Source organism: Lipotes vexillifer, unplaced genomic scaffold, assembly GCF_000442215.2.
Source record: "Lipotes vexillifer unplaced genomic scaffold, Lipotes_vexillifer_v1.1 scaffold987, whole genome shotgun sequence".
NCBI classification, from domain to species: Eukaryota; Metazoa; Chordata; class Mammalia; order Artiodactyla; family Lipotidae; genus Lipotes; species Lipotes vexillifer.
Genome location: NW_006787426.1, coordinates 1,666,973 through 1,683,229, shown reverse-complemented (window position 1 = coordinate 1,683,229; position 16,257 = coordinate 1,666,973). Strand labels below are relative to the sequence as shown.

General features: G+C 41.1%; 1 protein-coding gene across 2 annotated transcripts in view; it reads left to right on the top strand.

Moving 5' to 3' along the window:
* The first annotated feature begins 1,447 nt into the window (after positions 1-1,447).
* SEH1L (SEH1 like nucleoporin) overlaps positions 1,448-16,257 on the top strand; it is a 23,403-nt gene continuing 8,593 nt past the window's right edge. For both annotated transcript variants that reach the window (XM_007460045.1, XM_007460044.1), the window contains exons 1-5: positions 1,448-1,655; positions 4,170-4,220; positions 7,319-7,465; positions 10,251-10,462; positions 16,021-16,119. In XM_007460045.1, coding sequence (XP_007460107.1) covers positions 1,545-1,655; positions 4,170-4,220; positions 7,319-7,465; positions 10,251-10,462; positions 16,021-16,119 — 620 coding nt within the window. In that variant the 5' untranslated portion in view covers positions 1,448-1,544. The remainder of the gene's footprint in view (positions 1,656-4,169; positions 4,221-7,318; positions 7,466-10,250; positions 10,463-16,020; positions 16,120-16,257) is intronic.

Genomic DNA, 16,257 nt, shown 5'->3' with positions numbered 1-16,257 from the left:
TATCATGGTCCTTGGTATCTACCCAAAGGAGCTGAAAATTTATCTCCACACAAAAACCTGCAAATGGATGTTTGTATCAGCTTTATTCTTAATTGCCAAAACTTGGAAGCAACCAATGGGTCCTTCAGAGGTTGAATGGATAAACTTTGATACATCCAGTCAACAGAACATTAATCAGGGTGAAAAAGAAATGAGCTATCAAGCCATGAAAAGACATGGAAGAACTTTAAACGCATATTACTCGGTGAAAGTCACCAGTCTGAAAAGGTTACATACTGTATGATTCCAACTATATAGGACATTCTGGGAAAGGCAAAACTATGGAGACAGTGAAAAGATCAGTGTTTGCCCAAGACTGAGGGATGGGGGTAGGGGAGGATGACTAGGTGGAGCACAGAGGATTTTTAGAGCAGTGAACCCATTCTGTACAACCCTACCACGGTGAATACATGTCCCTATGCATTTGTCAAAACACACGGAATGTACAACACTGAGAGCAAACCCCAAGGTAAACTATGGACTTTGGGTGATAGTAATATGCTATATAACAAATGTACAACTGCGCTGCTAATACTGAGAGTGGGGAGGGTAGTTGCCTATATGAGACCTCTATGTATTTTCTGATCAGCTTTTGCAATGAACTTAAAATTTCTCTAAAAAACTGAAGTCTCTTAAAAAAAAAAAATCCCTCCTATTCAACCTCTCACCCGGATAATCTCTGGCAACAACCGCTGTGTTTACTGTCTCTAAACTTCACTTATACAAAGTTTTTTAAGGTTTGGAGCTTTTATAAATCTATCAAACCTTCACAGATAAGTGAGTACTTTCTCTGGAAATGAGTGTCTTTAACCTCAGAGCAGTTACAGTAGTTCTTAGTTATCATACCTGCAACTCACGGGTTTGGGAGTTTGCCTCTGAAAGTACCAATAAAATCTTACCATTTTTAGGGGGGGCGCGGGGGGGAAGGCAAGTGAAGGAACTTCCAGCAAGGCTAAGCCATTTCTGCACCTCCCGGGGTTGGTGTGGGAGGCGGGAAACGGCCGGGCCCACCCGCTACGTCTGGGAGCCTGCGCTCCGGCCGCCCGGCACAGCCCCGGACACACGCCCCGTCCGCACTGCCCACTCTCCGCGCCCAATCCCGCCCGGCCCGGCCCGTCTCGTCTCCCGGGGACACACGCCCAAACACGGACGAGACTGATTCAGGGCCGAGGCCCGCAGACGACAGTCTTAACCTTCGCATTCTCCCCAATTTCCACACTTGGACAGAGAAACCTCTAACTCTCCTCAGGGTACCGGCAGCGCCGCATCCGAGAGACTGACCGACGCCGCAAGAAGTCCAGTAGCCACGGCCGCGCGGGGTATGACGGGGCGGGGGCGGGGTCCCGCAGGGTATGACGGGCCGGGGGGCGGGGCGCGGCGCAGCCGGGGCGCGCGAGCGGCCCGCGGGAAGCACAGCCGTGCGCGCCCTGAAGCCAGGTCCGGGTGGGCTGCGGTCCGCGCGCCGCCGCGCCGTCCTGTTGGAGGAGGGAGGGGCTGGCGTAGCCATGTTCGTGGCGCGCAGCATCGCGGCGGACCACAAAGATCTCATCCACGATGTGTCTTTCGACTTCCACGGACGGCGGATGGCCACCTGCTCCAGTGACCAGAGCGTCAAGGTGCGCGCGGGGCCGAGCCCGGAAGGAGGCGGGCGCGTGCGCGGCCCGCTGTCCGAGCGGAGGGGCGCGTGGAGAATGGACTCCTCCCGACTTGAGGCGCGGTGCGGACACGAGGTCCGGAGCCCAGGCCGACTGGCGGGCACCCTCCTTCTAGCTATTGTGGAGTCAACGCAGCCTGGGCCGCCTCCGCGTGGCTGCGGGGGCGTGCGTGCGTGCGTCCCGGCGGCGTGCGCGCTCCTGCCGCGGGGGAGGCCGGGCGCGTGGGGCCGGCCGACTCTCCAGGCGCCGTGGCACTGCTCCTCGTTGGTCAGGCTGGGACCCGGGTCGCGGGGGGCGCCGGCACAGTGGGTGGGGTGAGCCGGCCCCCGCGCACCTCGGCCTCTCCATCCGGAGCGGGGCCCCGGGACCCCTCCCCGCCGCCCGCCCGCTCGCTCCTCACAGAAGTGCCGGGTCGGGGGGAGCCGCGCGGGCGGTCTGCTCCGTACGCGACGTCTTCGCGGGCGGATCGGAATCCACTTCCCGGGCTGCAAGTGTTGCGAGGCCCAAGTTTTCTCACCCGCCCCTCAGCCCGCCCCGCCGTGGGAGTGTCGCAATGATTAGCGTCCGTTAACCGAGTGGGTTTCCTTATCCGAGTAGAGCTCAGCCTCCAAGTCACTAGGACCTAGTGGGTCGTCCAGTACGGAGCTTTTGTCTGTCGTGGTGTTGCAGTGAAAATCTTCGTTAATCCAGCTTTTTATGTTTTCTGGATGATTTCCTTAGGCTCATTCCAGTAGAGAAATTAGTGAATATTTTGAAAGCTTTTGAGAGTAATTGGCAAATTAGCTTTTTGCAGGTTGTACTATGTTACAGTACTGCTGGTGAAGAGTATCAGTGTGATAGTTGTCCGTGTCGGGCATTATCATTGCAGTTTTTTTTCTTTAATTATTTTTTATTGTGGTAAGGTACATGTGACAAAATTTACTACCTTAACCACTTTTAAGCGTACAGCTCAGTGGTATTAAGTATGTTCATATCTTTGCATCCATCTCCAGAACCTTCTCATTTCGCACTGTCCCCGTTAAACATAACTAGCCGGTCCCTCCGGCCCCCGCCCCTGGTAGCCACCCTTTTACTTTCTGTCTCTGAATTTGGCTATTCCAGCGGCCTTATTTAAGTGGGATCTTACAGGATTTGTCTTTTTTGTGACTGGCTGATTTCACTTAGGATAATGTTTTGAAGTTCATACATGTAGCATATGTCATAATTTCCTTTCTGAAAAAGGGAATGTTTAAACTTAAAAACTTTTTTAAAGGGCTGAAAATATATATTGCATATACAGCATTTTACTTATCACTCATCTGTCAGTGAAGTTGGGTTTCTTCTACATTTTAGTTGTGAATAATGCTGGTATAAATGTGGGTGAACAAATATCTCCTTGAGGCCCTGCTTTCAACTCTTTGGGGTGCAGACCCAGAAGTGCAATTGCTGGATCACATGGCAGTTCTATTTTTATTGGAAGTTTTTTGAGGAGCCACCATACTGTTTATCATTACACTTTTTTAACACAGGTTAAAATGTCATGTTGTTATTGTAATCTGTATTTTTTGTTGGTAGTAATGTTGAATGTTTTGTTTTTGTGTGTTATATATACAGTTGATCCTCATTATTTGCAAATTTTGTATTTGTGAATTTGCTTATTCTTTAAAATTTATTTGTAACCCCAAAAATCAATGCTCATGGCTGCTTGTTGACATGAGCTGGGTGGCAAAAAAATTATAGAGTTGTTGGGTGTGCATTCCCAGCTGAGGTTGGACAGGTGACACTCTGCCTTATGATTCAGGCTTTCATAATGTAAACAAGCATCCTTCTCATTGTCTATTTAGTGTCACATTTTTCACATTTTTGTTCTTTTTTTGGTGATTTCCACTGTCTGAAGTGGTCCCCAAGTGTAGTGCTGCATAGAGTTCCCACAAGCAAGAAGGCTGTGATGTGCCCTATGGAGAAAGTGTGTGTTAGAGAAGCTTCATTCAGACATGAGTTATGCTACTGTTGGCAGTGAGTTCAGTGTTATTGAATCAATAATGTATACCAAATAAGGTGTTTTTAAACATACACACATAAAACAAGGTTATGTATCGATTGGTTGACAAATATATTGTGACAGAGGCTCCTGTGAATCTCACCTCTCAGTATTTTCCTCAGGAGGAGTGGTTTGGTATTCGCCAATTTACTGCTTACAGTGACATTCTAGGACATAACTAGGACATAATGGCTATAAGTAACCAGACTTGACTATAACTGATATTGTCTCCATTAACTAGTAGAGCGAAGGTTCCTTGACCCCAGTGCTTAGCACAGTGCCTGACGTATCCAAGTTTCTCAATAAATATTTTGTTGAATGAGTGAATGTTTACTTACTGATGGTATACTTTTGTGAATTTATGTTCCCCTCCTTTGCCCTCGTAGTGACTAATGTTTATGTTTTTCATATTAATTTGTAGGAATTCTTGGTATAAAATATCTTTTTTCTTACAGGTCTGGGATAAAAGTGAAAGTGGGGATTGGCATTGCACTGCTAGCTGGAAGGTAAGTATTTATTTTTACAGTGATTTGAAAAGAATTGAAACATTTACTATTTGGTAGCATTAGTGACTTGCTGTTCAGCTTTGAGAGAATTGTAAAATTTATATCTTATACTTACATTTTTTTCACTATTAAAGTAACAAATACACTTCAGAATATTTAAGAATAAGAATGAAATTCTGTATCATTCTAACCTAATTATTTTTTGCATCTCAGTATTTCTTACCTTTTTCCTTTATATATTTTTTAATAGTTGTGATGTTTTGTACAGTTTTATTTCTTGTATTTTAGAAAAAATAGCTTTACCCAGGTACATTTTTATGTATCTTGAGAATCATCAATTTTAAATGTACAGTTCAACGAGTGTTAGTAAATTTACACGGTTATGCAGCCATAACCACAATCTAGTTTTAGAACACTTCCATCAACCCTGAAGTTTCCCTTGTGCCTTTTGGGGTCAGTCCTCGTTCCCTCTTAAGCCCCAGGTAACCACTGAACTATTTGTATAGTTTTACTTTTTCAAGACATTTCATATAAATGGAATTCTACAGTATGTAGTTCTTTGTTTCTGCCTACTTTCCTTAGCATGTTTTTGAGGTTCATTGATGTTGTGGCATGTGTCAGTGGTTCGATCCTTTGTAATGCGCAGTAGTATTCCCTTGTATAGATGAAACCACATTTTATTTATTCATTCACTATTTGATGGACAATTTGATTGTTTTTAGTTTTTGGCACTTATGACTAATACTGTTATGAACATGCCATACAAGTCTTTGTGTGGACAAACATTTTTGATTCTCTTAGAATTGTAGGAATAGAATTGCTGGGCTGGGTGTGTTTTAACTTTCTTGAAAACTGCCAGACTCTTTTCCAGAGTGCCTGCACCATTTTATATTCCACCAGCAATATATGAGGGTTCCAGTCTGTCTTTTTGATTATAGCCATCTTAGTGGGTGTGAAGTGGTGTCTCACTGGGTTTCAATTTGTATGCCCTTAATGATTAATTATGTTGATAGTGTTTTCATGTGCGTATTTGCCATTCATTTATCTTCTTTGGTGAAGTGTCTATTCAAATCTTTTGTCCTGTCCCCTTTTTTTAAATTGAGGTGAGAGTCACACAACATAAAATTAGCCATTTCAAGTAAACAAATGTGAATGTATTTATTACATTCACAATGTTGAACAATTACTACCTCTGTCTAGTTCCAAAACTTATTTTTATCACTCCAAAAGGAGACTTGTATTTCTTGCTTTTTAGTTTAACAGCATGTTTCATAAGTACTTTGGTTTGTTTTTAAACATAACTATAGCAACAAAACAAATATAACAACATATATACCCTATTTTGTTTAGCTGATGGATATTTAAGTTGTTTCCTTTTTATTGTGATGAACACCTTTGTGCAATCCTTATTCTTTAGTTAGATTGTGCTTTACTGGGAATCTAACATTTAGCAGAATCTCAGTGCCCTAGTGCATCTTTTACTTAATAGCCTGTAAAAATAAGAAAGGTGAAATGAAAAAGACTGGACAGAACAAAGGATAAAAAATAAGGGTGCAGGAGCTTCCCTGGTGGCGCAGTGGTTGGGAGTCCGCCTGCTGATGCAGGGGACGCGGGTTCATGCCCTGGTCCGGGAGGGTCCCACGTGCCGTGGAGCGGCTGGGCCCGTGAGCCGTGGCCGCTGGGCCTGTGCATCCGGAGCCTGTGCTCCGCAGCAAGAGAGACCACAACGGTGAGAGGCCTGCGTACCCCACAAAAAAAAAAAAAAAAAAAAAAAAAAGGGTGCAGGGACTTCCCTGGTGGTCCAGTGGTTAAGACTCCGTGCTTCCACTGCAGGGGGCATGGGTTAATCCCTGGTCGGGGAACAAAGATCCTGCATGCCACATGGCACGGCCAAAAAAAAAAAGGGGGTGTGTGCAAAGTTTACCATTGGATGATGACACTGTTACCATATAGAAATTATTGGATTATGAAAGTGTTCTGAGGTTATTGAGTATAAAAGTGTTAGATTGAAACAGATTTTGTAAACATCATTGGTGGACTGGTGCTTGTTGTCATACATTATTTTTACTGGAAAGCACAAATGAATTCTGTTGATGTGAAATGCTTTAAGACTTTTCTGCCTTTTTTTTTTGTCAACAAAAAGTTGGATAATAGTAATTTGAACTAATTTGACATTTTTCATCTATAAAGATAATGCTATTGAACTTTAAATTATTTCCTCAGAATACAAGGATTTGGACTTCTCTATATTTGTTCTCATTGCCTCTTTTCCTAGAATAGTCCATTGTCTAGCCAGACATCAGAATCATTTAAGCATTTTCTTGCTATGGTTTCTTATACTGTCAGGCTTTTGAAGCATTTTTTTTTTTTTTTTGCGGTACATGGGCCTCTCACTGTTGTGGCCTCTCCTGTTGCGGAGCACAGGCTCTGGACGCACAGGCTCAGCAGCTATGGCTTACGGGCCCAGCCACTCCGCAGCATGTGGGATCTTCCTGGACCGGGCACGAACCCGTGTCCCCTGCATCGGCAGGCGGACTTTCAACCACTGCACCACCAGGGAAGCCCTGAAGCATATAATTTTGATTACTCTTATTTATCAGGTGGATGTTTCCTATAGAGGAAATTTGCAAGTAAAAAACAAAACAAAACAGTGGACTGATAGAATCTCTGTTTAAAAGCTTTGTTAGGCTAAACTCTGAACCAAGTCTCCAACTATTATTAGCACTGAAAGAGGTCAACTTTATCCAGCTGGATTTTTCTTTATTAGTAAAATGTTAGAAAAATTTGACTATAGAAGGGCTGCAATCCTAAATACAGAGTATCTTCTAAACGTTAAAATTGCTAGAATTGAACTTCTTTTTGGCTGCGCTGCACAGCATGCGGACTCTTAGTTCCCCGGCCAGGGATCAAACCCATGCCCCCTGAAGTGGAAGAGTGGAGTCCTAACCACTGGGCCACCAGGAAATTCCCTAGAATTTAACTTTTTAAATGTTAAATTGAATAGCTTTCTCCTTTTGTTGAAGTACAAATACCTGTATTCTGTTTCTTCAAGTGACCAAACTCAGCTTTTTTCATTTTTTGCTTTTTTAATTCCTCAGACACATAGTGGATCTGTGTGGCGTGTGACATGGGCCCATCCTGAATTTGGACAGGTTTTGGCTTCCTGTTCTTTTGACCGAACAGCTGCTGTCTGGGAAGAAATAGTAGGAGAATCAAATGATAAACTGCGTGGACAGAGCCATTGGGTGAGACATTTGTTAGAGGTGGGTTGGTGGGTGGGGAACATGAGCACCCGAGGAGCAGTGGTCTTTCCAAGAACACTTCGGGGTGGTAAGATTTTCAGTCCCACCCGCCCTGACCTCTAGGGAGGAGAGAGGCGCTGGGGATTGATGTAGTCACCAATAGCCAATGAGGTAGTCATTCACGCCTGTGTAATGGTGTCTCCATAAAACCCCTAAAGCAGCTGTCCTCAACCTTTTTGGCACCAGGGACCCATTTCGTGGAAGACAGTTTTTCCACGGGGAGGGCAAAGGGGGATGGTTTCGGGATGAATCAAACACGTTACATTTATTGTGCACTTTATTTCTATTACTGTTACATTGGAATAATAAAATAATGAAATAATTATACAACTCAGCATAATGCTGACAGGAGGCGGAGCTCAGATGGTAACGTGAGCAACGGAGAGCGGTTGTAAATACAGACGAAACTTCACTCGCTTGCCTGCTGCTCACCTGCTGTGCGCCCCGGTTCCTAGCAGGCCACAGACCGGGACTGGTCCATGGCCCAGGGGTTGGGGACCCCTTCCCTAGAGGACAGGGTTCGGAGGCTTCTGGGCTGGTGAACACCTGGAGATTTGGGGAGAGTGGTGCCTGGAGGGGGCGTGGAAGCTCCACACCTGTCCCCAGCCTTGGGGGCCTGTCCCCAGCCTGTGCGTCTCTTCCATGTGACTGTCCCTGAGTTACACCAGTCAGTCAGAAGCACAGGTAACAACCTGGGTTTTCGACTGGCATCTGAAGAAGGGTGGTCTTGTGGGACTGAACTCTGAGCTCGTGGAATCTGACGCTATCTCTGGGTAGTTAGTGTCAAAATTGAGTTGAATTCTCCTTGGACACCCTGCTAGTGTCAGAATTATGTGGGGAACAGCCTCTACCCCCCACCCCCACCGGAATTGGAATTGTTACCAGAACCTTTTACTTCTTTAGGGAAATGTCTCTTCAAGTTCTTTGCCCATCTTTTTGTTGTTGAGTTGTAGGTCGGGGTTCTTTATGTATTCTGGATATTAATTCCTTAAGAGATATATGATTTCCAAATATTTCCTCCCATTCTGTGATTTGCCTTTTCACTCTCTTGATAGTGTCCGTAGGTGCACAAAATTTTTTTGAAGTCCGGTTTATTTTTTTCTTTTGTTTCCTTGTGTTTTTGGTATCATAAATCATAGACAAATTCATTGTGATGGAGACTTTTCCCCAGAGTTTTCTTTTAAGAGTGTTGTAGTTTTCTCATGTTTAGGTCTTTGATTCATATTGAGTTAATGTTTGTACACGGTATAAGGTAAGTATCTAACTTCATTCTTTTACATGTCAGTATCCAGTTTTCTAACACCTTTTATTGAAAAGATTGCCTTTTCCCCATTGAATGATTTTGACATCCTTGTTGAAAATCAAGTGACCATATATGGAGAGTTTATTTCTGGACTCTATTCCATTGGTGTCTGTCTATTCTTAGGCCATAACACGTTGTTTTAATTACTGTAGGTTTGTAGCTTGCATACTATTCATATTGTTTGACATTTTTTTTTTTAAATGATGGGAGGGGTTGGCCTCATTGCCTTTGCACCGGGGCCTTCCTCAGGCAAACAGTTGCTTAAGGGCAGGGGAGCAGAGACATTTCTTGAATAGAAAGGATTTTTCTAGCAGTCAGTCTGAGATGGATCAGTTAGCATCCTATAGGTTGGGTTTAGGAGTGGTGGCATAGAAAGGATTTTTCTTCGAACTTAATTATTTGTCTTTAGTTAAATCCACTGTCATTAATACATTTAATATTTCAGCATTCGTGTTAATTATTCAGTGGTGTTTTTAGACAAAAGTTTGCAAAGATGCTATGCTATCTTTGAAGTTTGATATTCAGACACCTTAAGATGTATTTTAGTAACCATAGACAGTAAACTCTTTATTTCTAAATTTTATTGACATTTTCAGTCAAAAATCATCTCATCTAGGTGCCAGACAGTAACTGGTACATGCTATGCTGGGATTCTCTAATTACCAGAATGCCAGCTTTGTACCATTCGCTTGGTCTCTACTACATGCCTTCTTTTAAAAGTGGATGGTAGTGGTCTGAGTAGGACTAACATTAACATTTGATGGAAGAAGTTTCACACCCTCCATTCAGCTGTTAAAGAATCTTAATTCTTTTACTTTGCGGCCTGCTTTGTATGACAAAACTGCCCATATGAAAATTATAACATTTTCTGGTTTACTGACCTATCTGCTTAAGAAGAGAGTACTTTAACCTAATTTAATAAAGTTAGACTTCGTAAGGCCTTCTTTCTTCTGCCATAGAGGGAGTAATTGATTATAGGTCACTGGTTTGTTACTGATTGCTAGCTGTGTATGTGGTATTATGTTAAGTGCTTTGGAGGAAATTGAGGCCCACACAGGTATTTGAATACCTTATTCATTATACACCTAGTAAGTGGCAGAGGAGTTCTGTGTGATTTCAGAGCCTGTGTTCTTTCCACTCTGCCATCCCTTTTTTTGTATTTAATTTATTTATTTTAAGATTTAATTTAATTTTTTTAAATTTTTGGTTGTGTTGGGTCTTTGTTGCTGCGCGAGGGCTTTCTCTAGTTCTGGCGAGCAGGGCTACTCTTCCTTGTGGTGTGCAGGCTTAGTTGCTCTGCAGCATGTGGGATCTTCCCAGACTAGGGATCGAACCCGTATCCCCTGCATTGGCAGGTGGGTTCTTATCCACTGCGCCCACCAGGGAAGTCCCTGTATTTAATTTAAATTGTTAATTTTTTTTCAGGTCAAGAGGACAACGCTAGTGGACAGCAGAACATCCGTTACCGACGTGAAATTTGCTCCTAAGCATATGGGTCTTATGTTAGCAACCTGCTCAGCAGATGGTATAGTCAGAATCTATGAGGCACCAGACGTCATGAATCTCAGCCAGTGGTCTCTGCAACATGAGATCTCATGCAAGCTAAGCTGTAGTTGTATTTCTTGGAACCCTTCAAGGTATGCTTACACAGCAATCCTCTGGTGATATAAGCCTAGTAATTATTACACTTAGCATCAGATGGTTTATTTTTTTGCAAATGCTTTTTTTAAGTAGTCTTGTTCATTATTTTTAAAAATGTAAATTATGTAGAATAAAAATTCTCCCTTCTCCACCCTGTCATGTGTCTTATACCCCTATTTCTACTCCACAGAAGAAGCCAACCACTGTAAATATTCTGGTGCGCCTTCTGGACTTTTTCCATGCATATAAAATAAATATTTAATAACAGATATTTAATTTGTGTGTTTATAAACACAAATATATGCAAATACAGGTATATGCTATCGTGTACAAGTGGACATAAAACACACAGACATGTTTAGACATAACATTTTCCTTTCATGCAATTTGCCTTTTTCACTTACAGATACATCATGGGCATTTTCCCATGTGTTAGTATAACTAGTCCTTCCTTACTCCTTTAACTGCTGTGTAGAGTGTGATTCTAAGACTGTATCATAGTTGATTTTTATTAAACTTTTTAAAATTAAAAGAGTAATGAGTCACCTGATAAAAAAATTCAAATAATCTAGAAGAGTACAAAATGAGAGGTAAAAGTTCCCTTACTCCCTAAAAACAAATGCTGTTAGTAGTTTTGTTTTTAGATTTTAATTCTGGTAGTCACTATTTTATTTTTAAATGATTTATTTATACCTTTGGTTCTTGCTGTGTTATCTTTAGACAGTATTTATACTCATTCTGTGAAAGATGACTTCAGCACATTTACAAAGCTTTCCACTTGTGAAGGTATGACAAGGTATTTTACTTGTGGAAGTGTTAATAGTTGTTTATTTATATTGGTAATTATCTTAATTTCAAATATTTCTCTAGTGATTTATCAATTTTTAGACTATATGTTGACTCACCTCTCTTTTAAAAAAGGGGAAATTAGCTTTTTTTTGCTTCTACCACACATTCACCCTCCCATTTCCTAATATTTTGTTATATTGCTTATACAGTGACAAGATTTACAATGTTTGTATTTATGTTTTGTAAACATTTAATGTTAAGTTATATGTGTTCAGTACACATATAACTACTTTATCTTTTGACTACAAGTTGATTCTAAATATTAAGTAGCAACCAAATTTATAAGCCTAGATTATGTAAATATTCATTACAGACATAAATGTAATCTGTTTCATGAAAACTTTCATTCACACAGAATAATATGGCATTAACTCCTGATGGGTCCTCTTTTCTCTTTACTGATTCCTGTACTTCTGGGTTATACTTGGCTGTCACAATTTTCATATCACGAGTTGCCTTTGGATTTTTTGTTTTCATTTTGGTCGCATACCTCTTAAAGTAACTTTTTTTCCTATATGGGATGGATGGCAAACTTTCTGAATTCTGGCATACTCAAAAATGTCTTAATTTTTCTCCATGCTTAATTGTAGTTTGACTAGTTTTAGAACTTCGGCCAAGTTCCAAATGTAAGAATTTCAAATTACTATTCTTGAATCTTTTAAACTTTAGGTGGTGAGATGTCTGAGGTCAGTCTGATACTGGATCTTTTGTAGGAAGACTAGTCTTTCTGGAAGATTTTAGGATTTTGCCTTACTACTTTGAGTTGCAAGTATATTCTCCGAGTTTGTGGTTTGTCATTTTGACACTATCATGACTTTTGATAGTCTGCAGAAAGTTCTGAATTTTAATATAGTCGCACTTAACAGTCTTTCTATATTTGTTATAGTGCTTTTTGTTTTTTTATTTGAAAAATTCTTCCCCACCTTGATATTGTCAAGTATATTCTGAAAGGTTTTTGGTTTTGCCTTTCACACTTGGGTCATTAAAACTCCTGGAATTGCTTTGTATGGTTTAAGGTAGTAGAATTCTAAAATTTATATACCAGGATGTTTCCAGGTATTTTTTCTTTTAAAACATTTTTCTGTTAGGGAAGATTTCATATATACTAAAAGTATATAATAGGCATAGCCTCACATATCCATCACCCAGCTACAGTAATTCAAAGCTACTCTTGTTTAATCTGTATATGCCTCCCCACCTTCACAAACAAAACAAAACAAAACAAAACTGGATTATTTTAAAGTAAATCCAGACATACACTATTAGATGTTGGTCTTTTTTGAATTCATCCTGCTTGATGCTTAGTGGTCCCTTTTAAGGTGAAGGTCCTTGTCTCAGATTGGGGATATTTTAGGATTCTTTGATAATTTATCCTTCTATTTTCTCGATTCTGTCCTTCTGGAATTCATCTTTGATTATTCTTGGATTTACTCTCTATTTCTGTAAAATTGTTTGGAGATTTACTACTCTGTCTTCCAGATCTCCAACTTGTTCTTCAGGTGTACAATTTATACCATCCAGTGATGTTGGGGGTTGGGGGGAGTGGCAGTCATTTTTAATTGTTAAGAAGTCTTTCTTTTTCTCTGATAACTCCTTTTTTATGCCAGTCAGTTTTTGTTACATGGATACAACATTTCTCTGAGGATCCTAATTAAAATTTTTTAAAATTTTATGTTTTTTGATTTACAGTCAAGTCTCCTTTTTTGCAGTAGTTATGTTCTATCAAGTTGCTGCAACACTGAATTAGCTAATACTGAGCCACCCCTCCCAGGGGAAATACAGGATTAGGTGCCACCAGCTTCTGATCACATTTTTGTTAACTGATCAATACTTAACTTTGTTTTATGTGTATTTCTGTCTAAAGACACCTTATTTAGCATATATTCATTAACATTGAACTCAGCCAACAACACTAACTCACACCTGAATGCAGCTTTTATCTAACACAGGTATTTTCTCCATAAGGAACATCATGACCTTGCTAAACTTAGGAACACAAGGCAGCAGGTCAGCACTGCGCTTGGGGGCCATTTTTTTTTTTTTGTGGTACACGGGCCTCTCACCGCTGTGGCCTCTCCCGTTGCGGAACACAGGCTCCGGACGCGCAGACCCAGCGGCCACGGCCCATGGGCCCAGCCACTCCGCGGCACGTGGGATCCCCCCAGACCGGGGCACGAACCTGTGTCCCCTGCATCGGGAGGCGGACTCCCAACCACTGCGCCACCAGGGAAGCTCGGGGGCCATTTTAAACAGCGAAATCATCAACACAAAGAACAAAAATGCAGAAAACATGATGGTAAATAGAGTGCAAAGCAGACACTGGTTTTTCAGCATAAAGCTGAAACAGGAAGGCCCATAAATGCCCCAAGTATTGGATTTTTGGTTTTGCAAATAAATTTTTAGCAAGTAGGTCAGTTTACAAATGTAGAATCTGCATATGATGTGGACTGTAGGCTGTTTTATATTTTCTCAAAGATATATTTCCTCAAAGAACTGTTTGTATGCCTTGGTCTTTAACTGTCACACTCCTTGTTTTTCTCAAGTGCATGTTAGTCTTTGCTCATGTATTTGTGTTTATGAACAGGAGACTGTGATGGCTGCTAGAGAGAACTGGTGTTGGTATTTTTCTCCTGTTAGATGCGCTGTTTTCTTAACAGGTCATTCTCTTAGGGGGTTGGCTGAGTTTTGACTAAGTAGGTGGAGTGGTTTGGTAGGGTTTCCTTGTAGGGTGACCAAGAGGGAGCTGGCAGGTGGGCATTACCCCCAAATTGCCGAAGTCAGGAGGTTTTGACTTGGGGGATAGAGCACTTTAATGTATTTTCTTCTTTTTTGTCCCTCTCCCTCCCGGCTTTGGAGTGCTACTTTATTTCAAGTTCATATCTCTCCTCATAAGTTCTAATCATCTCACTAGGATCCTTCTCAGATTTTATTTAGCCTAGAGCAGAGTCAGCTGCCAGCCATGGGGGTCTTCTGATTGCAGATTATTAAATGAATCAATTCATGATTGCCCCATTACTCATTACTATTGGTTGATTGATTGATTCGTTATTTACTTATTGATTAGAGGTTGGAACTGCTAGAATTTCCTCCTTAATGATAGTTGTTGAGCTCTTTTTCCCTTAGCATTTTAACTGTCTGATCTCCTTTTGCTTCCTGGAATCCTCCAGATTTCATGATTTCTGATGGCACATTCTGATTTCTGCACTGTTACAGTGTTATTTTTTCATCATTTCCATGGAGGCGTAGGAAGGAGATGCAGGTGATCAGTCTCCTGTATTCAGTCAGAGAGTTGGATGGTTTTGCTCACTGTTTAATTGAGTCATATTTGGAAAATGGTTTAAATGTGATCATCTTATTTATGGATATACAAATGAGATAATCCTCAATTCAGGTTGTTATCTGGATGTTTCACAATTTATTTTTTAGAATATTTTAAAAATTTATATTTTCAGTAATTTTAGAATGTATTACTGTAAATGTACTTGTCCTTGATCAAATAAATACATTTGTGGAACATTGGAAAAAGAAATTTTGTGAGATACAGAAATTACTATAATTTACATCCCTTTGAATAGCCAAGAGTTATAATAAGTAACTTGTAATTTTATTTTATTACTATAGCACTTTGTAGTTTACCTGGTATTTTTCTTTTTTTTTTTTAATTAAAAAAAATGTTTGTTTATTTGTGGCCGTGTCGGGTCTTAGTTGCAGCACTTGGGCTTCTCTCTAATTGTGGCGTGCAGGCTCCAGAGCAAATGGGCTAGTTGCCCCAAGGCATGTGGGATCTTAGTTCCCCGACCAGAGATCGAACCTGTGTCCCCTGCGTTGGAAGGTGGATTCTTAACCACTGGACTGCCAGGAAAGTCCCTACCTGGTTTTTTCCTTATATTAGGTGATGTCGTTATCAGATGCTTTGGTAATAAACGCCTAAACCTTTTTTTTTAAATTACCGCATTTTGTTTTCAGCTTTATGAAATTGGCAGATCACAATATCAAGATCAAAGGTTAAACAATATCTCTATGTCATGTTCATAGAGGTATTACTTAATCTGGATGGGGGAGGCAAAGGAAATCAATATCTAGGACATTAGACATAGAAATGAAAAAAAATGATTCAACCTAGAGTCAACCTCGGTAGAGTTCACTCTCTTATTGCTTATCTTTTGCCTTTGTCAAAACGCAGTTGACCACAAATGAGTCTGGAGACTAGAGAATGACAGGCATGCCTTCCTGAGGGTGGTCTTTTTCTACTTTTCATTCTCCATCGGGGTGGGGTTCTTTTTGTACGAAGCACGTAAAAATCGTTTTGCCATGAATTTGGTCACCATAAAATTACTTTTCATTCTATAGTTAATGACCAGATCTTTTAGAAAGAAAAATTCTAACGCCTCTTAAGTGTCTTAAAAAAAAAAACAACAACAACCTATTGACTGCTTGAAGCCTTTTGTTTTGGGAAAAGGACTACTTTCTAAGCCATAAGAAAATGTGGTTAAAAACAAGTTGAAAGCCCAGTGTCCTCAGTCCCCAGGCTGAGACCTCAGTGGTACCCCTCCTGGGTGTGTGGTGCCGGGCGTGGCAGGGGTCTAGTCCGCAGTGACACGCTGACTGGTGGGTTGCATGGCTGCTGAATGCATTTTTAATTCTCTGAACTAAATGTGCATTAACTTTATAATTATGTAAAATATCTTTTACTTTTCCTTTCTAGCTCTCGTGCTCATTCCCCCATGATCGCTGTAGGAAGTGATGACAGCAGCCCAAACGCAATGGCCAAGGTTCAGATTTTCGAATATAATGAAAACACCAGGTCAGTACTGCTTTGGTTAAGTTATTGTTCTGAATTGCATTTAATTTTTTTTTTTTTTTTTTTTTTTTCGGTGCGCGGGCCTCTCACTGTTGTGGCCTCTCCCGCTGCAGAGCACAGGCTCCGGACACGCAGGCTCAG